The following is a 22,500-nucleotide window of genomic DNA, read 5'->3' as shown; positions in this document are numbered from 1 at the left end:
TCTTTGATTGGCAGAAGGCATCTCAAAATGTTGTGTCGAGCTGCTCTGAGCCCTCTTGCCTGTTCCCCTGGATGGTACTTTGTGTCATCGTCACGTGGCGTTGCAGCCATTTCCCGTTTGTGTATGTATGAGAGAAAGCACACGTTTCTAATGTTGGTCAGTTTGTGCCTTATGTTCTTTCTTATGAAGAAAAGAAAACTTCCTCATTAACTTGATTAAAAATTTACAGGCTTTGGAGTGAGCTCCAGGTGAAACTCTACCTTTTTACTGTTACTTTCTCCCTTAACTCAATAATATAAGCAAATATTATTCAAGTACATACATAGATGAGAGGGTGTATTTCTCATTCTGATGTGCATCTTTATAAAAGAATTCTGTTGTAAAAGAACTCTTACTGTGAGAGTTCTTTGTTTTTCAACCAGATGCATTCCTGGAAAGCAGGATCTGATGATGTCCTCTTCCCCATCTTCCCATTTTCAGCCCACAGGTATCTCGAGTAAAACAGATATTGGAAGATGGGAAGCTCAAATTTATTTGGGTTAGGCAAAAGTGCAAAGATACTACTTGCAGGAAACCTGAGCATAAATACATGAGTGTCCTGTGGACAGTGGTTAAGAATATAACAGTTTTATTATTCCCTAATCTATGAAATCCTATCTTGAGAGAGACCTTCACTCTCTATATCATTAGCAGACTGATATAGAGAATGCAGGGATAGCTAGATTCCATCTTGGTCTAGGAGAGTCAGTGGGATTAAAAATATTATCTGTTTACCACTGCATACAAGCTTGATTTCATTTCCCATTGGTCTGTGTGTTAATCTAATAGTTCTATCTTGTTGGTGTGAATATATGATTTATTAAATAAGGAAATCTTAAGTCCTGAACTACTTTTTTTTTTCTTTTTTCCTTTTTTTTCTTCTCCTGAGTTATAGCCCAGTTAACTTCTACATTTGAAGTGTTTCTAAACAAAATACATTTTCCAAAGTCAGTAAAATTCTATGAGAGTCAACACTGTGAAAGTTGTTCTTCAGCTCTGGAACAACTGACGGTGGTCAGTAGCCAGTATTGGAGCAACTTGGATTACTCAAGCAGTTGCAATCCAGAGTTGGTTTGAAAATTATCAGTTTTGTTTTGCTGTTTCTGTTGTGATCCTGTACGGTTCAAGTCTATTTTAAAATCCTTCATATTCACTCCTGAGAAACAGTCCATATGCAGACTGCATAAAAAATCTGTAGTGCCAAAAGTCTCATGCATTTGCATTTTTATTGTATTGTATTAAGTTATTTTCCTTTCTTTAATAAAGAATTAAATCTATTGACAAAGTACAAAGTAAATCTATTGGAAAAAAAACCTATAATCTTTAGAAATTTACTTGACTAAAAAGTTGACCAGATGACAATGTCAGTTTCTCCCTAATTCGGTGTAAAACAAAGTCCTGGACTTGTGCTATCAGAAATATTTTGCATGTATAACCTTGGAGCTTAATTTTTTATTTCTCAGTGCAGACTAAAATAATCAAAAAGACACGTTTTCACAGCAGTAGGCAGTTTTAACTTTAGTGGAGGTGAATGTAATTATCTATTCATTCCAGAAATGTTGCCTTTCTCCTCATTTTTCTAAAAAGTAAGCTTTTATTTTATTTTACTTTCACAAATACTGTTTGTTTTTCAATGGCTGCCTTCTTGAAACGTTCTAAACCCTAGAGCTCTAGCTGCAGAAATTGAAAACTCGTAAGCTGTTTTACTCCATTCTTGCCATACTATGCAGGATAGACAAATGGTGCATAATAACATTTAATACTGGAAAGAACTGTTCATTCTAAGTGTATTCTTTCCTTTTTATTATAGATCATCCTGTATTCACAAGTATTACCTCATGAAAACAGGGGGCAAATAAAACTAATCTCCATATTACATTTTTACTTCATATAAAGCTGTGACATCTTAATGTAGTCCTCACTTATGATTAATCAGTTAAGGTTTTTCTGTGTTTAGTGAAGGAAACAGATTTAATCATGTTTTACAGAAATAAATCCCTGTCTTCCCTTTTTTTGTATCTATGTGTTCATTCTTCTCTTACTTCTGCTGAAGCAACCTACAGAGTACTCATTTAACTTATGAATGTATCAATTTTATGTTACAGAACACCGGGGCATATGATTCAGTTCACTGGTTTGTAAAGGAGTCTCTGTATCTTCAGATATGATACTGGTCAGGATTATATTGGTGTTGTCCTTTGATTAGGATGTGCTTTTGGTTCTGGACTGTAGTGTCATAGGCATCTTGTTAATAACTTCAGAACTGTTCTCTTTCTTCTAGTAATGCTATTTTTGAGACTGTCCAGAATTTGACCTGGCTTAGCATAGATTCTGAGGAGTAACATGAAAAGAACTAGATGGACCCCCCCCCCCTTTTTTTTTCAGAGTAATATAGTTTGTTCTGTTGCATCCTAATGTTGTTAGACGTGTTTTCAGTTGCGAATAATCTTACCAGCATAATTCATTCTTCAGATTCAATTCATTGTATCTCTCCAAATTTCTTTCCAAAGTATATTAAAAGTGTTTCCCAACTTCCTTCATACCTTCAACTTAATTGTGGGACTTTTATGTGTTTGATCCAGCCTCCTTGGTAATTGGAATGGATCTAAACTCTTCGTTGCAGCTATTCCTTAACTGTCACTGTACTGGCTAATCTGCCGTGCTGGTAGCAGACTGGTTTGTCTCCACTGTCCTTTGCAGGCTTTTGAATCCAAGAATTTGCACAGACACTGCCTCTGCAGTGTTTTAAGTACAGTACCAGCCTGGCACACCTCGTATCTCTGCTGAGCAGCACTGAGACTGTCTGTGCTCCAGCTCCTACTTACTCTGTAGGAAGGCAACTATCAGTTCATGTGTTGATCATCCGTCTCTGCCTTCTGCTTATTCTGTTGAGTAGTGTGAGAAAATATCTGACTGTAATACATCTTTAAGAGCTCTACTCTTGTATTTTTTTTTAATTTTCCTTCCTTCTAGCAGTCAAGTGCCTGTGCAGCATTGCTGTCGGGAGAAGTCTCTAGCTGTACCCAGTGAGGCAAAGGGGGGAGTGTTTTTTAAAGCTAGTGGTCTTCTCAAGTAATCTGTATGGGCTCTTTTAAAGTGCCCTTCAGTTTGATCTTCTAAAGTCTCAAACTCAGTGTCGTGGGATATTGTCTTCTATGCCTCAGGGATGGTTACCAGTGTTCAGATTTTTTTTTTTCATTCTTCCTTTTTTTTCCAGTGATTTGAAAGCTGAATTCTCATTCCTGGTCACTGCAGAGTAGAAGTATGTATTGTGAGCTTCAGCCATGGGAAGGGAGGAAATGTTTTGTGGCTTGTAAATGTCTCGGAGGTCAGAATGAAGTGTTTAAAGTTCTTTAAGCAAGTTTCTCTTGTATATTTCCTTTTTTTTTTTTTCTTTAATGATAGATCTCCCTCGCCATACCCTGAGATCAAGAAATGAATCCATCCGTTGTTGGAGCAACATCCCATTTATCACCATGCCACTCAGCCGAGCACATGGCAAATCATTTGCCCACCGCAGTGAGCTGAAACATGCCAAGCGGATTGTAGTGAAGCTGGGCAGTGCTGTTGTGACTCGAGGAGATGAATGTGGCTTGGCTCTTGGGAGGCTGGCATCCATTGTGGAGCAGGTAATTCTGTACTGTAATGGAATGTTTGTTTTAACTTCAGAACTTGTTGGAAAAACTCATAAAACTGTATTGGCCTTTTTAATTGATATTCTGGTCTTTCCTTTCTCTGTCACCATGTGCTGTGCTAGTGTAGGCTATATAACTCAATAAATCAGTATTTGAGGGAGAAATTCTGCACAGTGAGACTTTGTGCAGTAAGATATGATTTGGGCACTAGTTTGACCTTGTGGGGAAGTGGCACTGAAGTGTGAGGTCTGCAGAAAGAGTGGAGCTTTCTTGATTACTTCAGCATTTGAAAAGTTCCTGTAACAGAAGACTTGAAACCTCATTGCTTTAAGGAAAAGCAAATGGGATCAACTCATAGACTGGTTCTGCTGCACAAAGTGAAATGAAAACCATTTGTTGGGGAGGAGGGAGTTGGATGTCTTCTCTGGGAAGAACATATGCATAAAAAATTAAATTCATTGAGGGCATTGAATTTTAAAAGGAAAAAAGGCCACACACCTCCATGGAAGGAGCATGAGTAAACTTTTTGTTTAGTATTGGAGTTAACTTCTAGTATATAAAGTTACTATATAGTAGCACCCTAGGAATGGATGGTGAATAAGAAGTTTGGAGGAAGCTGCTGCCATGTGACTTCTTTCTTCTGCAATAGCTGCAGAGGGTCAAGAGGTATAAAGGTGTTACCATGTAATAGGTACTGTGAAAATTCAAGCCTGATTTCATCATAAAAAGTGATTTTATGAAAAAGTTCAGCACAGGTTGTAGATGTAGCTAATAACTGGTCAGGAAGCAGTGCTGGACTATCTTAAAGGGTGGTTACCTTGCTGTGCACATCCATACGTAAGCAGACACTTGCATCAGCAGGAATCAGTAAGCATAATGTATCTATAAAAAAGAGTTGCTGGACTAGGAGTGATCTTGCTCCTATTTCTTGTGATCTGTACTTACAGGTGTCAATGCTGCAGAATCAGGGCCGAGAAATGATGATTGTCACCAGTGGAGCTGTAGCTTTTGGAAAACAGCGATTGCGTCATGAGATCTTGCTTTCTCAGAGTGTGAGGCAAGCACTTCATTCAGGCCAGAGCCAGCTAAAGGATATGGTGAGTGGCTGCAAGCAGTCCTTTTTTTTTCCCCTTGAATGCTGGGCGGAAGCTGCTCAAGTCACTGCCTGACAGCTGTTCTCTTAATTTTGTAGGCTATTCCAGTCTTGGAGGCTAGAGCCTGTGCAGCAGCTGGCCAGAGTGGACTCATGGCCCTGTATGAAGCCATGTTTACGCAATATAGCATCTGTGCAGCTCAAGTAAGGGATTCCTTCTTTCTTAGACTGGCCTGATACTTCAGTTAGCGATGTAATTACTGTTTTTTTTTTTTTTTTTTCCAAGGCTTCATAAGCTGCTGTCTTTACTGTAGTCTTGTATTTCCATTGCTGTCCTACTATTGAGGTCAATTAATGAGGTATAATTAGTAGTTAATCCTAGGTGGAGCAAAATGCCTTGTGTTTTTGGAGTGTGCGCATGGCTTATCTATAGTGGTCTGTTCTTGTTGTTTTTTTCCCTCTATTAAGATCTTGTTACAAAAACTAGAAAGAAAAGGCTTGTGTTCCAAAGTGAGGATTTAAAAATCACATCAATCTATCTGCTCTTCAAAACTAACTAGTAGCTGGTGGTATACCTAGCATGGGTGTCTCTTTGCTGAATGCTACAACTCTGTGTATTGAACTACTATAAGAAAATGCACCATGCTCATCTTAAATATTCTGTGAAGGTTTTAGAGTTGATGCAATTCTGTAACTTTTGTAAACACTCTCAATGAATTTAATTGCATACTGTAAAATTGTCACTTAGAGGATCTTCTTACTGTGATATAGTACAACTGATATAATTAAATGTTTTCAGTACAGCTAGCAGTTACAATAGATTACTGTGATATGTCTGCTTGAGAGGCCATTATAGGTTCCACTGGAAGGTACGGCATATACATCTGAAAATGTTGTGGAAAGAATGTTTCTCACTTGCATTCTTTATCCTTTAACTGTAGCTTATGTTTTTCTGGAGAGCCAGAGGGCTTGAATAACCTGTTATGGTACTTCAATACATATTTCTATTTTCTTCTCATCAGGGAAGATGACAGGCTAAGTATATATTATTTTTTCCCTCCTTTCAGATTTTAGTTACCAACCTGGATTTTCATGATGAACAGAAGCGTCGGAACTTAAATGGAACATTGCATGAACTTCTAAGAATGAATATCGTCCCTATAATTAACACTAATGATGCTGTTGTTCCACCTCCAGAGCCAAACAGTGATCTGCAGGGGGTAAATGTGGGTAAAGTATTGCAAGGGGGTGGATCCTGTTTGTTAATGGTACAGCATTAATATTTGGTTTACTAACACCATGATCTGGGACATGCACAAGCTGCAGCAGGGTGGGAGGGGAAGAAATTACTAATGTGGATCATCTATCAACCCTCATGCTCAAAGCAGGGTCAGGTAGAATAGATTGCTTATGATATTTTCCAGATGGGTTTTAAATATCTCTAAGGATGGAGACTCTACATCTTCTCTCAGCAACCCCTTCAGTAAAGAAGTTTTTTCTCTTTGTTTTCCTGTGTTCAGATGGGATTTCCTGTGTGTCAGTCTGTGCCCGTTGCCTCTTGTTCTGTCACTGGACACCAGGATAGAGAATATGGCTCCTGCTGTCTCTTGTTTTGATGCAGTTTTACAGCATTCCAAAAGGGTATTTGTTTTCATACAATAATCAACTCCTAGAAGTTTTCAGCAGAGTATGAGCAAAGCAGACGATAAGGGCTTGGCAGTGCTGGTGTATGTTGTGGCTACGTACTTCTTAGTTCCTTCCCCTGTGTTGTGTTGCTGATCTGTATATGCATTCCAGGTGATTAGCGTGAAGGATAATGATAGTTTGGCAGCACGCCTGGCTGTGGAAATGAAGACTGACCTCCTGATTGTTCTCTCAGATGTAGAAGGTTTGTGAACTATTTCTTCACCTTCTTTGATCAAGATGATCTGTACTCTGTCAATTTCAATGTCAAGGAAGTAACACAGAATCTATGGTTGGAAAAGACCTTTAAGATTGAGTCCAACCGTAAACCCTTCAACACCATCCTGCTAAACTTCCCCAAGTGCCTCATCTTCAACGCTGCCAGGGATGGCGACTCTGCCACTTCCATGGGCAGCCTGTTCCAATGCTTGACTACTCTTTCCATGTAGAAATTGTTCCTAACCTGAACCTCCTCTGGTGCAATTTTCAGGCCATTTCCTCTAGTTCTGTCTGTAGATCTTCTGGAGAAGATACTGACCCCTGCTTCCCTACAACCTCCTTTCAAATAGTTGTAGAGAGCAGTAAGGTCTCCCCGAGCCTTCTCTTCTCCAGACTAAATAATCCCAGCTCCCTCAGCTGCTCATATGTAGAAGAACTCTTTGGAATGGTGTCTGAATGCTACTCCGTAGTCAGAGATGCCTTGCATTGCATTTGCTACCAGCGGAATGGGAATTCTTGGTGGAGAAATTTGGACCTTGAAGTCTCATAGACAGTAGAACCAACCTGTACTGAGTTTTGCTGATATCTTCAGTTCATATATTTTACAGTGGCAGTTATAGAGTACCACATACATAGGCTTTGGCTCATGCAACAACATCGGGCATATGCCTCAAGGAGCTATCTGCCATATCATTGAGTCTGGGCTGGTGAGAATGCGAGTGAACTCGAGACTTGTTCTGAGCTGTGGTTCCTCTGCTAATTACTCAGGATTTTATGATATAGTCATGAGTAGTATGATTAACACAGAGCCATTGCTCTGTGTTTATAATCAGGAGCATAATCTGAACACTAAATAGTTTTCTAAACTATTTTTAATAGTTTACAGAAACCTGGCAGTAGACAGGTTCTGTCATTCTGTGACAAGCATCTTAGATACTTGGATGCTGTTACAAGCATATTAGATGCCATGGACATTACTTTCCAGAAGTCTCGAGCTCACTAACTCTTCTCTCTCTGATACTATTTTGACTGATACTGTTTCGATCGTGGGACCTTTGCTGTTTGTGAAGCAAGTCTGCCATCTATTGATGCTGGAAAGGAGTTGCAGTTCACTCTTATTTCTGCATCATCCAACTCATGTAATCTTTTCACCTCTTCCATATATGCTTCTTTAAAGTTAGATTTGCATGTAATGCTCAGTTGATCCTGACGGATCCAGTCCACATCATAGTTCTTGAGGAAGGAGTTACTTTTCCATAAACAGTTCCTTCTAAACCTGTCCTTCTAGAGAACCTTCATGGTTGTGTGTAGTTAAAATGACACTGAGAACAATTTAGTAAAAGCAATAGTCAAAACAATTAGTTCAAACAATACATTTACTCATCTAGAGTGATGTGTTGCTTACAGAAAGATGTGTCCTGCCCTCCACAAGCTAGCACTTTCTGGGAAGTGTGGTGGTATTTTAGGGCTAGTGTGCTGGGTAAATGAAAGGGTAATTCAATGCAGAGCATTGTTACGTAAAATTATTAGATTCACAACAAAACAAACAAAAACTAAGGGTCTTTTCTTAGCAGATTCTAATAATACAACTTTTTAGATGTTTCTAAACTGTTCAGTTTATCATTCTAAAAGCCAGCATTCGGGCATATCATCTGAGATTTTGGTGGGGAAAATTATTATTTTTCCTATTTGCCTGTGTGCTTGTGTATGTAAATCCTGGTTTATGACACAGCAAAGCTGTTAACTTGTTTCCAACGTTCTCTCTAACCTCACTCTAATATATGTACATATAAAAATTACAAATAAAACCTTGCATGCTTTTATTCAGTGTGTGGGTGTTCTGTTTCCTTTTGAGATATAACTTTAGAACTGATAATTCTTCAGCCTGCCAGCTAGCGCTTCACTTTCACTGAACCCTGCATTCCATCCTGTGCAGTGGAATACAGCTTTGCAGTTTCCATAGAGATTCTCCTTGAACTTTAGAACTCAGGATACATAATGTTAGCAGATTTTTATTATTTATTTTAGGACTCTTTGACAGCCCTCCAGGATCTGATGATGCAAAACTCATTGACATATTCTACCCGGGAGACCAGCAGTCTGTGACATTTGGTACGAAATCCAGAGTAGGAATGGGAGGCATGGAAGCCAAGGTAGGAGCACAGAGCCTTTGACCTATCCTGGGAAGGAAAGGGGGAGAAAAGGAAGGGGAAAGCAGAAGATTAAAAATAAATAAACAAGGTGGTTGAAAGACCAGATTATTGTGCTGCCTGTCAGGAGAACTGTGACAGACTGGAAAGAGGCAGCGAGGAACCTTGTGAAGCTCTGCAAAGGAAAGTGCAAAGTCTTGCACCCCTGCACCAGTACAGGCTGGAGGCTGACTAGCTGGAAAGCAGCTTGCCATAAAAGGACATGGGGGGTCCTGAGGGATGCACAGAACGAGCCAGCGGTATGCCCTTGCACTGAAGTAGGTCAATCATATCCTGGGGTGCATTAGGAAGAGCATAGGCAGCAGCTCAAGGGAGGTGATGATTCCCTTCTCAGCCCTAGTGAGAAGCATTTGGAATGCTGTATCCATTTCTGGGCTCCCGAGTATGAGAAGAATGCCTCAATATGAGGAAAAAATAGTAGCCCAAAGCACAAATCTTGATTATCAGAGTGAAACTTAAGCAAAAATTGAGCAGTTGAAAGTCCTGTAGTGGTCAAGAGCCTGGTGTGCTATAGTCTGATAGGTATATCTCACAGGTGTAGTTTCCCACTGAATATAGACTGTGATACATAGTTGTAGAACCATATAGGAATGGCATTATGACTAGTAGTTTTTGTAATGAAATAAATGAGACAAACATAATAGTGGGATAGTACTCCTAATAGCTTCATTGAGGCGGGGGGAAAAAAAAAAAGAGCACAGGCAGTTTACCAGCAAATGGTCACATTTTGGTGTTTGTTTTTGTATATATGTGTAAATCAGTGAGATGTTGCAAAGGGGGATCTTATGGGAAGAGGATAATCAAAGGACTAATAAGCACATGGGATTTTCAAGAGATTTAACTAATAAGATGATCCTACTGTAAACTTCAAATTCTTTAGAAGTACTAAACAAACTTTAGCATGCTAACACTGATGTTCAGAAAGGGAACTTATGCCTATCTTGCTAGCGGAATGCCTAGAAGGATAACTGTCCTCAAGTCTACTGCCAAAAAGCAGGGGAGGAATTGACAGACTTTAGCATGCAGTTGTTTTGGTAAAACCTTATTGATATCAACTCCCATTTGTCTGTACATCAGATGTTTTTAGACTTGGTTCTTGCCATAGATCTTATTTTATGCTTTTTATGTATAAATTGCTTCGTACAGCGAGATTCTTACCCTTGAAGATGATTCTTAAGTGCTATGCTACAGAACTCCCCTATGAAACACCAAGTGGGGAAGCACACCATATAAAAAGATGTTAAATCAAAATTGAAAAATCTTCAAACATAGCCTACTCAAACAGACTGTGAAGACAGTTGTGATATTCCCAGGCAAAAATAGAAGCAAAGGGAAAAAAAATCGAATGAGAACAGTAACAGCGTGTGAAAAAAGCAGGTTAAAGCCTTGGATGGTGTAGAGAATAGGATGCAGAAAAAAGTCGAGGAGATGGGAGATGGGGACTGGTGAGGCTGTTCTGGGGCATGCTGACCCAGCTGTGCTGTACTCCGTGCTTGGCTTATGGCCATGTTATGTGTGCCGCATACACGGGCTCTGCTCATTATCGTACATTGTATCACCTGATGCTTACATGCTGTTTACCTGCTATTAGCACCAACCGAATTGTAACACGGGACAATCACATGCTCAGTAGTTATATAAGAGCCTAGGTTCCCCTTCCCCTCCCACTCCTTGCTATGGACAGGTGCTCAGTGGTGCCTGGAATCTCTTCCTCCTGCCGGGAAACTGGGGAGACCTCGTGCGGAAGCAGAGGTAATAAAAACCCTAATTCGACCACTGTGTGCCTGGTGTTTGTGTGCCCGCTCCTGTTAGGCACTCAAGTGACCATGTCATCGCCCCTGTCCCTTACAGATGAAAATCTGAGTGACTCTTCACAGTACTTAATAACTTCACCAAAGAGTTAAACAATGAGAATTCCTCTACCTCTTGAACCATGGATTCTCATGAATCCATGACAAATGCCTAAGCTAGTCAAACTTCAAGGGAGTAATTCAGATAGCTAAAGGCATTAAATAATGTTAATTATATTTGGTCGTGTTTGGGACCTGAACATGAACGGTGCTCTGTGGTAGGAGTAAAATCACATAGTCACTCAAAATGCATAAATTATTTATTGCTTCCAATTGTTGCCAGGAAAATTGAGGTTTTTGAGAAGGAAAATGAGGTCTCTGTCTTAGGAAGAATTTCCACTTTAAAATAATTGTGAAAAAGAACATGGGAAGTGTATTTGCAAAAGTCTTGGAAAAAAAAGCAGGCAATTAGAGAAATCTGAAGTATATTCATAAACTGGAAGCTAATAAAAGAAGGAAAAATAAGGTTCAAGTATAGGATCTTTTCAGTGTTGTATTACAGAAAGTTCTATAATGCTCTTTGAAAACATAAAAGACTAATATAAAGAACAAGGAGGAGCAAGAATTCTTGTGAAGTGTGGGGATTCAAATATCAAGTAAATTTCCTGGACTTGTCTTTATCCTTCACTATAGGTGAAAGCAGCTCTGTGGGCCCTCCAAGGAGGCACCTCTGTAGTTATTGCAAACGGAACCCACCCGAAGATCTCTGGTCATGTCATCACAGATATTGTAGATGGAAAAAAAGTTGGCACGTTTTTTTCAGAAGTAAAACCTGCAGGTGAGTACAGAGGTAACATGTCTGAGTTGCAGAAACTTCCTGAAACCTTGTAATAACTTGACTAGACCTACAAAGCAGTTGGGAAAGCATGTCCTGCCTGACAAATGTCTATTGAAAGGTATTTTCTACAGTTGGAACAGAAGCTTTCCATCCTTAGTTGTTCCTATTAGTTGATAAAGTGTTGCCTCAGGCTTGCCTTCAAGTAAATTTTTAGCTATTTTTTTTAGCCTTGGGATTATGATTCTTAGCCACTTTTACAGAAACTGTTCCAAAAATTTGCCCATCTTTATTTCTTCTGTCTGAAACAATTTTTATTTATTTATGTGGCATCTCTGTGATGGGGCGAAATCATAATTTGACCCAGCATTCAAGATGCATGTAAACCTTGGATTTATGAGATGGGAGGAGTAATTTTGAGTTTTAGTTATGATGTCTTCTGTTCTCTAGGTCTTTTTTAATAATTATGAGAATTGTACTGCTTTTTAATACTGATGAGGTGATGTTTTTATAGGACTGTTTATTATAATAGCAAGACGTGATTGTCCTTTTCCCCCTTATCTGCATCACTTCGTTTATGGTAGCTTAGTGATTTGGCTGCAGAGGAACTTGATTCTTTCCAGTTAGTCCCACTAATAAGAAGTTTCTATCAGCAGTAAGGGCTTACATCTTGTTACCTTTTCCCAAACACTTATGGTGGATGGCACAAGTCCCTGAGGAATTTTACTAGCAAGCCTTCCTCTGCTGTGGACAGTGCTTACTCTAATTCTCTTTTTTTCCTCTGCCTTCTAAAACAGGCTTTGAAAATTCCTGTAATTTTTCCTGTAATCAACCACATCTTTTACTATGCAAGCATGTCACAAAGAACACCAATAGATACTGTGCTTCATCATGTGTCCACTAGTTCTTTTCTTACAGTTCCCGGGATGTTTCTTTTTACGAATTTCAGAGTCCTGCTTTGGCAGTTTTATTAAATAGAAGTAGAGTCATAATTGTTGTCTTGAAGGTATCTGTTTTACTGGCAGCTCAAGGGGAGGGCTAACGAGACAGTTTAATGATTTTATCCATGAGCTAATCCAGAACTCTTAGGGCAAATGTACTGTGCCAGTGAGTTTTACTTCTGTTTCAAAACCTGTTCTATATCATTTTAGTTTAAGGCATCCTTTGAGGTCCTGCTGCAAAATGTCTTTTGCGTAGGAACCTTTCCAAAATGAGCACAAGGAAAGACAGAGGAAAAGGAATCTTTTTTATTTTATTTTATTTTAATTTTTTGGGGAGGGGGGGCAACTATTACTTAGGTTGAATTTTCTTTGTATATACTATGCCATTTTGTAATCATTTCTGAGATCCTTAGTTGACTGTTTAGGATTTTCAAAGGATGACTCCTTGTTTTCAATAGCCTCCCATTCCCTGAGATTTGTTAATCCTGGCATTCTCTTGCCCTTTGTCATTTCATTGTAACACCTGGGTTACACTTGTGTTTTTTGGTTCTGATGTGGTAACCTTACAGAATCTGTATCATCTCCCTTTGAAAAGGATAAACTTGGACACCATAGAGAGATTTTTGTATCTGATACACTTCTTCCTGTTTTGGCATACAGTTCTCTTCTTGAGTACATCTTTTAAATTCTATACCAACTTTTCTGCTCTGATTTGAGAGCTGGAAGATGCAAGAGCTAGTGCTGACTTCCATAGATGCTGTAACTTTGTCTGCAGGCTGTGCCTTATTTTTGGTGTGATGTGTGTGTTTATTTTGTTTTTGGGTTTTTCGTTTGTTTCTTCGTTTCTTTCAATTTTGGGGTTGGTTTGCTTTTTGCAGGCCCTACAGTGGAGCAGCAGGGTGAAATGGCTCGAGCTGGTGGCAGGACTCTAGCAGCTTTGCAGCCTGAACAGGTGACAGAACAATATAGTCTTGCTCATCAAACCTGTGAATGCATGTTAAGATTTAAAACTTAGAACAGACTTCATGGGCTCCTTAGTACAAAAATCTCTTCTCTGCCATGGTGTGATTGTGGGTGTGCCATATCCATCACTTGGATTGTGGTATGCTGTGAAAGAGTAGAAGAGCGTAAAGATGGTGTGTTTCAGAGCTGCAAAGTATTTTGCACATTGTGTTTATACAAATTTTGGTATTTTAATAACATCTAACATCATATTGAAATTATTTTAGATCAGAGATGCTGAAGAATTGACTGGAATATTTTGTCCCTTTCATTCCTGCTTGTACAAGTACACGCAAAAGAGGAATGTAGACAATTACTGTTTTGCAGCTGGGTAGGTAAAAGCAGGCGTCTGTTGTGAAGATCGTAAGGTGGTTTTAAAGGAAAAACTTTGGAAGTTTAGGTAAGAAGATTGGGTGTGGAAAGTGAGAAAATTTAAAAAAAAAAAAAAAAAAAGCTAAGTGCCAACTGAATTATACTGTTCAGCCTTATTTTTCAGTGTGATGCAGGCTAGAGAAATCATCTGTTCGCAAGTATTTCTAGAGTCCAGATGATAATAGGATTTGGCCAGTGGAAATTAACTATAAGGGACCAGAAGTAGCGTAGGTTTTGAATAAAATGACAGTTCAGAAATTTTCTCTTTCAGAGAGCAGAGATTATCTATCGTCTTGCTGATTTACTAACCGATCAGAGAGAGGAAATTCTCTTGGCAAACAAAAAAGACATGGAAGAGGCTGAAAATAAAGGTAATATTACAGATCTTCCCTTTTATCATGAACTTATCTCTAAGGAAATAAGCATCGTTGGAAGCTTCTGTCATTGATATTGAGTAATATGATTATCATAGATTAATGAATCCAAGACCTTGAGGATTGGTCCTGTAAACAGCTGAAGCTTGTGTTGCTACAGAAAACTAATGTCTATGTCGGAGAAGATCCTGGGGTCTTGTAAAAAAAAAAAAAAAAAAAATAGTGCCAAGGGAGACTGATTGTGGAAATGGAATGTAACAAACATGCTTTTGTTATTGTCTTGCACAAAGTGACCATTTCCTGGATTTGTGAAGATAATGTTTGGTTCCTGAGGGTAAGGTATACTTAAACTGATGCTCTCCAAAAAGAGATATTCCTTTTCTATTGGGGGAGGTTCTGTGTAGGTGGCTTGGAGTAAACCCATTCTTTTGTGTTATTCTAATCCCAGCTTCTCAGCTAATTGTTGGGGAGATGTAAAAAAATCACACAGTGTGAATTGTAATAATTTGTGTAAGCCACACTTACTGATCAAAGTGCCAGGAGCGATGCTGCTGGTAAATTTATTGACTGAACATGCTTATTGACTGAACATGTTTAGACTAGAAAACTTAGGCAGTTCTTGCCCAATCTGAACAAAAATGCTTATATGTATGCCTGTGCTTCGAATCTTCTATCTTTAAAACAGAAAGATTCAATGACTGTCCAAACCTTATGGAAGTATTGCAAAGATAAAATCTATAAAAGATTCAGGTACTGGAAGTAGGACAAACTTTATTTTTGTAGATGTTGACATGACTTATTTAAATGACATTATGTGAGAACATAGTAGTATGTGAAATCATAGGCTGATCTGAGCAGTTTTGTTGTGGCTGCCAGATTTAGTGCTTTGTGTTTTTCATCTGGGTAGATTTCTTACTAAATGGTGGAACATATCTGATTTTTCCATAGGCTTGCCACTTTAGGTCAGTTTTGCTTGAGTCGAGACAGGCAAAGCTATTTTAATCATGATTTTTCTTTCTTCTAGGAAGATTGGCACTTCCTTTGTTGAAACGACTGACTCTGTCTACATCAAAGTTGAACAGTTTGGCTATTGGGCTGCGTCAAATTGCAGCGTCCTCACAGGACAGTGTAGGCCGGGTAATTCGGAGAACACGGATAGCAAAAGACCTAGAGTTGGAGCAGGTGACTGTGCCTATTGGTGTACTCCTTGTGATCTTTGAATCTCGTCCTGACTGTCTTCCACAGGTATGGAAGGAGGACAGAATGCTACACTTGGGGAAATACTTTGGTAACAAAAGTAGATGCATTTCTGATCGTGTGTGATTAGAAGTCTGCAAGAAGTCTTGTCTCTCAAAGGACTCTTGCTAGGATGTTTATCAGTTTTGTTAGTACTCTTATTTTCTACATGTGTGTTTTCAAGATTTGCTTTTGTAGTTTTCACTGTTACTCAGGAAAGCTTTTTTGATAGTGCAGCACGTAGAAGGAGTTACCTTGCACTCAAAGGGTGCAGATCTTAGTGCATCTAACAATGTATCTTCACTGCCAACTTGCAAAATATGAAATTTCTACTAGTGAACACTTGTCTTATGTGTCCATGCTGGATATGGCTGTACTGTTGGGTGAGGATTAAACTGGAACTGTTTAATACAGAAATTATTAACTGTTAAAAGTGTGTGATAAAAATTAAGCTTAGCGCATAAAGCTCAGAAGTTTCAGGCTTTATGGTGGTCTGTCCAGTTCCAATTGCAGTATATGTATATAACATATGTACAATAAGTTAGAAATGGCAGTCTTAACCATAGTGAGATGGGTATGGGGCAAAAATGGTGTTTTAAGTTCTAAAGTACTGATGTTCTGGTGAAATCTCGAATGATTTACTAGAAGTGAGCATCATTCATCTTGTTCCAAGAACAAGTCGGACATCTTCCAGGCAAATACTTTCATCTGCAGAGCTGTGTAAGACAGGTATTGCTGTGATTGATAATTATAATAATGCATGAAACTATGGACCCTGAACTGAGGTTGAATAGACACCTTGATCTTGTAAGTTTTTTAACTTCTGAAAATCTAATTCGGCAACTCTAGTAGATTTTTAAAAAGAAAAAAAAAAAGGTCATTATTAGCACTATTTCTGATTATTAATGGAGGTTTTTGAGCAGATGTCTCCTATATAATCAGATGCTTGAGGAGCAAGTGATGATAGAAACACTTAAAAAGGAAGTGAAACAAATCTTCCAGTCCATTTTTCAGATGTTGTTTTCCATTTCAGAGTGAAGGGGAGTATGTTTTAGGGAGAGTTCATGTAGAAGGAAAGGAGCTGGTCTCCTTTGTCTGCCAATAGTTCCTGGGTGCCAGCTGTGTTCTTCACAGATGACCTGTATGTTCCAGTGTGCCCTTCTGAGCTTCCACCCCAGACTCTTGCCTCTCAGCCAATTTCTTCCTCCTCTTGGCCTTATTCCTTCTCCTGCTATGCAGCTCATGTCAGAGCCTCTGTCCATGGTGTCCTAGGACTTGTTCATTGCATTCTTCCCCCTGCCAATAATACTCTGAAAACTCAAATTTGTATCTGAAATGCTAACGGTTAATTTTTGGAGTCACATATTGTTACCTGGAAAAAATTCTTGGTGCCATAAAATGAAAACAGTAGATTGACTTTTAATAAATCAGAGGGTTTTAAAATCCTGGGCTTGCTCTATTTTTCTTCTACAGAAGACACAGATAACTTTTTTTCTTTTTGTCTCCTTCCCTCCCTCTTTAATTCCTTTCCAACAGGTGTCTGCTTTGGCTATAGCCAGTGGAAATGGATTACTGCTTAAAGGAGGGAAAGAAGCTGCATATAGCAATCAAATCCTTCATCATCTGGCACAAGAAGCACTCTCCATTCACGGGGTCAAAGATGCGGTGCAACTAGTGAGTGCCTAGAATTAAACTGACCATGTTTTTGCTATAATATGCATAGAAAGTACAGGTAGAATTCAGAGTTCACACCATATATACCATTTGCAGGTGAACACAAGAGAGGAGGTAGAAGATCTGTGCCGCTTGGATAAACTGATAGATCTAATCATTCCACGTGGCTCATCCCAGCTAGTGAAGGATATCCAGAAAGCCGCTAAGGGAATCCCAGTGATGGGACACAGTGAAGGAATCTGCCATGTGTATGTGGACATGGATGCCAGCGTTGAGAAGGTCACGAGAATAAGTAAGCTGGGAGAGGATGACTTGAATCTCATGGACTTATTTGGAGTATCAGAATTGCTAATTAATACATTGTTCAAAATCTTTGTTATAAATGTTATAACCAATTATGTGCTCTTAAATCTCAGTCAGAGACTCAAAGTGTGAATACCCTGCTGCCTGTAATGCTCTGGAAACTCTCTTAATTCATCGAGACTTGCTGAGAACCCCATTGTTTGATCAAATCATAGACATGCTGAGAATAGAACAGGTTAGTCAAGCATTGTTTCTGTGTTTTTTTTGTTGTTGTTTCTTTTCATTTTGTTTTTGTGTATGTGGTGTGTGTGTCTTTGCATGGGTTTTTCCATTCCTTTTAGCTTTAGAAGCACTTGATCTGGCTGCCATAGCCCTTTGCAGTTTTGTTAGGGCATGACACTTGTTATCCATGTGTCTCTTGATACGTGTAAATGAACTGCTGGAGAAGTTATTCACACAACCTCAAGGTTCCCCACATAAATGATATGAAAGTGGCTTCTTCAGGATATCTATGTACTATTGTTAGGATATAGATATTCTTTTATATATTCTTTTCATACAACAAAAATTATCTTCTAAGAGCATATACACAACCTTTATCCATCCTTCTTAATTTTGACTTTTTTTCTGGTAATCTCCCACATCAAAAGCCTGTTTTTCTTGAATCTATTTCTTTAGTTTCCTACCTCAGTTAATCGCCCCCCCACTCTTTTTTTCCTCTCTCTCCTTTTTGAATCTGCTTTATCCACACTTGCATGGGGATTTATCTGCTCCATCATTTCTAAAGTATTATAGCTTCCCTCATTGTATGGGTGTCTTACCTACTATTATTTAATGCAGAGCTCAATAATGCATTAAATATTTATAACAAGTGTAATATATCTGTATGAATCTTCTAGTTTTGGACTGATTTTTGGTCTGAAGCCCATGCTGCAAAGACAGCTGATGTCAGTTTACAGAAAAGAAGGGTCAAAGCAGGTCAAGCTTCTAAGTTTCCTCTGGGTGAGGCTTGCAAACTTGGAAGCATTTCTGTGATTATTCTTTGCGTTGTACTTGCTGTCTCATTATAATGTAGGTATAAGGGTTGGATGCAAAATTATAGCTGTTTTCCCAGTACTAGCATTGTATTGTCCTATGACTTATCCAAAGTGATGCCATTGCTTTAAACAGTTTAAAGTGAGCTCTGAGTAAAGTAAGCCTGAGCATGTTATGACAGGTAGCCAGTTTAGCACTTTTATCTTAGTATCATGTTCCTAGTTCACTGATCCACTAGGTTTCCCAAAACTTAGGTTAAGTTTTCTTACACTGCCTATAGTCAACCCTTAATTTACAAGCCATGTGTTCACCTGGAAGGTGTTGTTACAATGAGCAGTACAAAATATTTCTGGTATTGCAGGTGAAGATTCATGCTGGCCCAAAGTTTGCCTCCTATTTAACGTTCAGCCCCTCAGAAGTGAAATCTCTCCGCACTGAATATGGCGACCTTGAGTGCTGCATTGAGGTGGTGGACAGTGTCCAAGAGGCTGTTGAACATATCCACAAGTACGGAAGTTCTCACACGGATGTTATCGTCACAGAGAACGGTGCGTGACCGATCTGCTTCATTACTGCTCTAGTTTGACTGCAGGCTCTGGTGTTAGTGTTACAACTTAATATTGCAGCCGTGTTGCTTGTTTCTGCTGCAGGCATGTTTAACTGGAGGCCTATGAGATAAAGCTACAAGACAGTTCTGTTCAGCTCACTACATTACAAGGAGACATGTGTTGACTGACTGGCCAATGACATCAGCACATGCTCTTGCAAAGCAAATTGATTTTACGTTACTGTATTGAGCAGTCTGAGTTCAACAGAGGGTTTTTCCAGGAGTACCTCCTGATTGTTGATCAGGCTGTTACCACTACATTGCCTTCCAGTATCGTTTGTGTCTGGCAAACAAGGATCATAAACCCTTTTTTTCCCCTACCTCTCCCATTCCTATATTTCCCATTTCTGCATCTGTATTAGGGAAGCTAGATTTGTCTCCATCATTCCCAGTTTCCTGCCCCTTTGATGTTCTGAAGTTGTGCTCCGGCCTGCAACTGTGACCTCGTCCCATCTTTAGCACATGTCCTGTTTGAACTCTGTGCAAAGTCAAAACTTGGTTGTTGCTGCACCCAGCCAAAGGATGAGTCTCTGTCCCAGCCTGGAATTCCTGAGGATCAGCCATAGTCAGGTCATGTTTATCTGTAACTGATCAGAGTGACAGTGCAAGTTTGTTCCTGTAACTCCTTGAAACAGATCTTAAGATCAGATTCTTAAAAACAGGTCTTAAGCAGATCTTAAAACAGTGTCTCTAAAAAACATGCATTCAGTGCCTTAACTTACTTTCATAGGACCTGGTGCGCTAGTGGTTTGCGCAAAGCAGTGTACTGGAAATTAAGCTGGTCTTTAATGCTGGTTTTCATGCTTATAAAAGGCCTCCTCAAAGTATTAAGGCTTGCATGAGCTTGCTGAAGTGTTGCATGTCTAGTTTTAAACTGGATTAATAAGCAGTGGTACTTCTGCTTATATTTCTCAAATATGATCTCTAATATCAATGTTAGGATTTTTCATCATCTGAGACAACTACATGATCTAAATAATGGAGTGCTGCCTCTGTATTAGTTGGACTGCAAAATACTGTTTGGAACTTCTTTTTCCTTGTCTCATAAAAATCCCCATTTGCAGAGTCTAGACTAGTTTGGATTAGTCATTTTATAACTTTCTTGAAACTTTTGTAAGTTTCCTGTAACATATGAGGCTGTGTCTACTTGAAAAGCATACTTGGAAGAAAGTACATATCAACATATTTAGTCCAAGCTGTTTATATATAAGCATTATGTATTACATTTCTAATGTCACATCCATTCACTGTATTATGTTGTTTTTATTGAAGCACCTGCTCATTCTCTTTGTGTTGTATTTTTTGTTTGTTTTTCTCCCCTCTGCCCCGCCCAGAAAAAACAGCGGAGTTCTTCCTCCAACATGTGGACAGTGCTTGTGTCTTCTGGAATGCCAGCACCCGATTCTCTGATGGTTATAGATTTGGACTTGGTAAGGGAGAAGAGGCTTGAGGGGTGTCACAGTAGGGTTTGCTGTTCTGTGTAGATCTCCTCTTGGAAGATAGGATTAGTTACTTTTGATCTCACTACCTAAAATAAGGCTTTCAGAAAAGATACTGTAGGAAAACTTGAAATGTGAGACTTTCATCCAAGCAGATTAGCTTGGTATTAGTTGAATATCTCTTTCATGATGGAACTAGCTGATACTGCTATACAGAGTATCTAGATTAATTTAGCAATAGAGAACAAAAGTGTTTAGGGCTCCTTTGAAGCTCCATTCAATTTGAAAAAAAGTATGGTGCATGCACATAGTAATAGAACAAACACAGTGTAGTATCTGAAATTTGTGAACTGTTTTCATTTTGCCCCTCTTTGTATTGATGCTCTAAAGAATATCATGCTTTGTTCCTGCTGAGTCGATTAAGCTGTTGTCTAATGTGCCAGCCCTGAAGTTCTGGGGAAGAAAAGGCAGGATCTCAACTGAACATTGATTGCTTAAAGAAACAGGCGCACTGCTGAGCTATTGGGAGTTGCAAAAGGCAAGAGAAACATCCTTCCCTGAGGTAGAAATTCATACAGTGCCTGTAGCAGGATCTTACTGTGAAAGCTGGACCATTCAGGGCTCTATTTGCTGAAAAAACTTTACTGAGGATCTTAGTAAATCTCTCCTTCAGTATGATAACAAAGGACATAAAATCACAAATTTGACTAATTCAACAGTTAGCTTTTAAAGGATAAACCCTCAGGGCCCAAGTCTGAGATGCATGTCAAATATATCTGCTCTTTCTTACTACTATCAGGCTTGCTTTTAGAAGCATCGGAAGTATAAACATTACATAATTACATAATTTATAATACTTTGGTTACTCTCACTTTTCAGTTGGAATATCTAAGCATAACTTTTGGCCCTTGGAAAGGGCCAAGAAAGGAAGGACAAAAAAATACTATTCTTTGTCTTTCAAAATGATGCAAAGCTGTGTAGATCAAAAGCCAACATCTTCTGAGAACACCCTACCTTCTGTTTCCTGTAGGTGCTGAAGTTGGAATTAGCACTTCCCGTATCCATGCACGTGGACCAGTAGGAATTGAAGGACTCTTGACTACAAAATGGTTGCTGAGAGGGGACAGTCATGTTGTTTCTGACTTCTCAGAGCATGGCAGCATGAAGTATCTTCACGAGAGCCTCCCTCTCCCACAGAGAAATACCAGCTAAGAATATCTGGTGTAAAACGCAGAAGTCTAAGTGTTTACTGAAAATGTTCAGGTTTCGGGGGACCCTCTGGGGGAGGGAGGTACTTCTTCATCTTTAGACACTGTTTTTCATCACTGTGCAGTATGACAAATACAAAACGATCCTGTCCGTGAGACTTTTTTTTTACTGATGCTTACCCTTTCCTATCTGCAGGCTAACTTCTCTTCCCAGAACCATGCACCTTCAGAACATACAAATGATTCAGAGAGGCTTAGATTTTGTGTGTTCTGTTTTCATTGCTCCCTGTAGTATAGTATATGCACAACATGGTTGGTAGTGTACCAGAAATTTCTTCTCGAGCCTTCCTGTCCTATTCAAACATCACTTGTCCTAGAGGATGAACTTGGTGGTTTTCTCTTCAGTCTTATGGTTTTAGGAGCTCTTGAAAGCTCTGAAGTTTTGACACTTTTCTTTGTATTTGTTTGCTTTATGATTAATGGAATAGATTTTCAAAATACATAATAATGTTTTGAGAAAAAAATTATATTGCATTTCTTCTAACTGTTGACTACCGTAGATGAGTATCACAGTGTATATTAAGTGGATTTTTCTTACCCACTTGTATTAAATGGATTTTCTCATTGGATTTATATGAAACATAATCCCCATCCACCAAGCAAGACTACTTTAAAACTGTTTTTTTTTCTGAATAAAATTATTTTAAAGTGTACAATGCATAGTGTTTGATACTGCTGTAATTCTCTAAAAATGCTTCCTCATGTATACCTTATCAAGTTAATGTAGACTGGCATTATGTGTTTT

The 22,500-nt window shown here is 38.9% G+C and overlaps 1 protein-coding gene across 3 annotated transcripts; it reads left to right on the top strand.

Annotated features, from left to right (window-relative positions):
* Window positions 1-21,743, top strand: ALDH18A1 (aldehyde dehydrogenase 18 family member A1). 3 transcript variants are annotated; one of them, XM_010228403.2, is made up of 17 exons: window positions 1-121; window positions 3,445-3,668; window positions 4,622-4,771; window positions 4,867-4,971; window positions 5,835-5,993; window positions 6,565-6,655; window positions 8,698-8,822; window positions 11,363-11,507; window positions 13,324-13,397; window positions 14,091-14,190; window positions 15,218-15,438; window positions 16,966-17,103; window positions 17,200-17,395; window positions 17,520-17,641; window positions 18,803-18,989; window positions 20,383-20,478; window positions 21,518-21,743. In XM_010228403.2, exons 1-17 carry the CDS (start codon window positions 28-30, stop codon window positions 21,697-21,699), a joined length of 2,409 nt encoding a protein of 802 aa, XP_010226705.1. In that variant the 5' UTR covers window positions 1-27; the 3' UTR covers window positions 21,700-21,743. The 3 variants fall into 3 exon arrangements, with proteins under 3 accessions (XP_010226705.1, XP_010226712.2, XP_088376146.1); XM_010228410.2 differs by lacking the exon at window positions 1-121 and having other exon boundaries at window positions 3,420-3,668; window positions 5,835-5,987; XM_088520020.1 differs by lacking the exon at window positions 1-121 and having other exon boundaries at window positions 3,420-3,668.
* The last annotated feature ends 757 nt before the right edge of the window (window positions 21,744-22,500 follow it).

Source organism: Tinamus guttatus, unplaced genomic scaffold, assembly GCF_059628265.1.
Source record: "Tinamus guttatus ecotype Peru unplaced genomic scaffold, ASM5962826v1 Tinamus_guttatus_pri_ptg000079l, whole genome shotgun sequence".
In the NCBI taxonomy this organism is placed as follows: Eukaryota; Metazoa; Chordata; class Aves; order Tinamiformes; family Tinamidae; genus Tinamus; species Tinamus guttatus.
This window is presented reverse-complemented; position numbering and strand designations above follow the sequence as displayed.

Bases quoted from the DNA above. Each gene is read 5' to 3' on its own strand.
- ALDH18A1 (XM_010228403.2), top strand. From the start codon at position 28: ATGTTGTGTCGAGCTGCTCTGAGCCCTCTTGCCTGTTCCCCTGGATGG. The intron at 13,398-14,090 runs GTGACAGAACAA...TTTCTCTTTCAG, and splicing joins CAGCTTTGCAGCCTGAACAG to AGAGCAGAGATTATCTATCG. The intron at 17,104-17,199 runs GTGAGTGCCTAG...TACCATTTGCAG, and splicing joins TCAAAGATGCGGTGCAACTA to GTGAACACAAGAGAGGAGGT.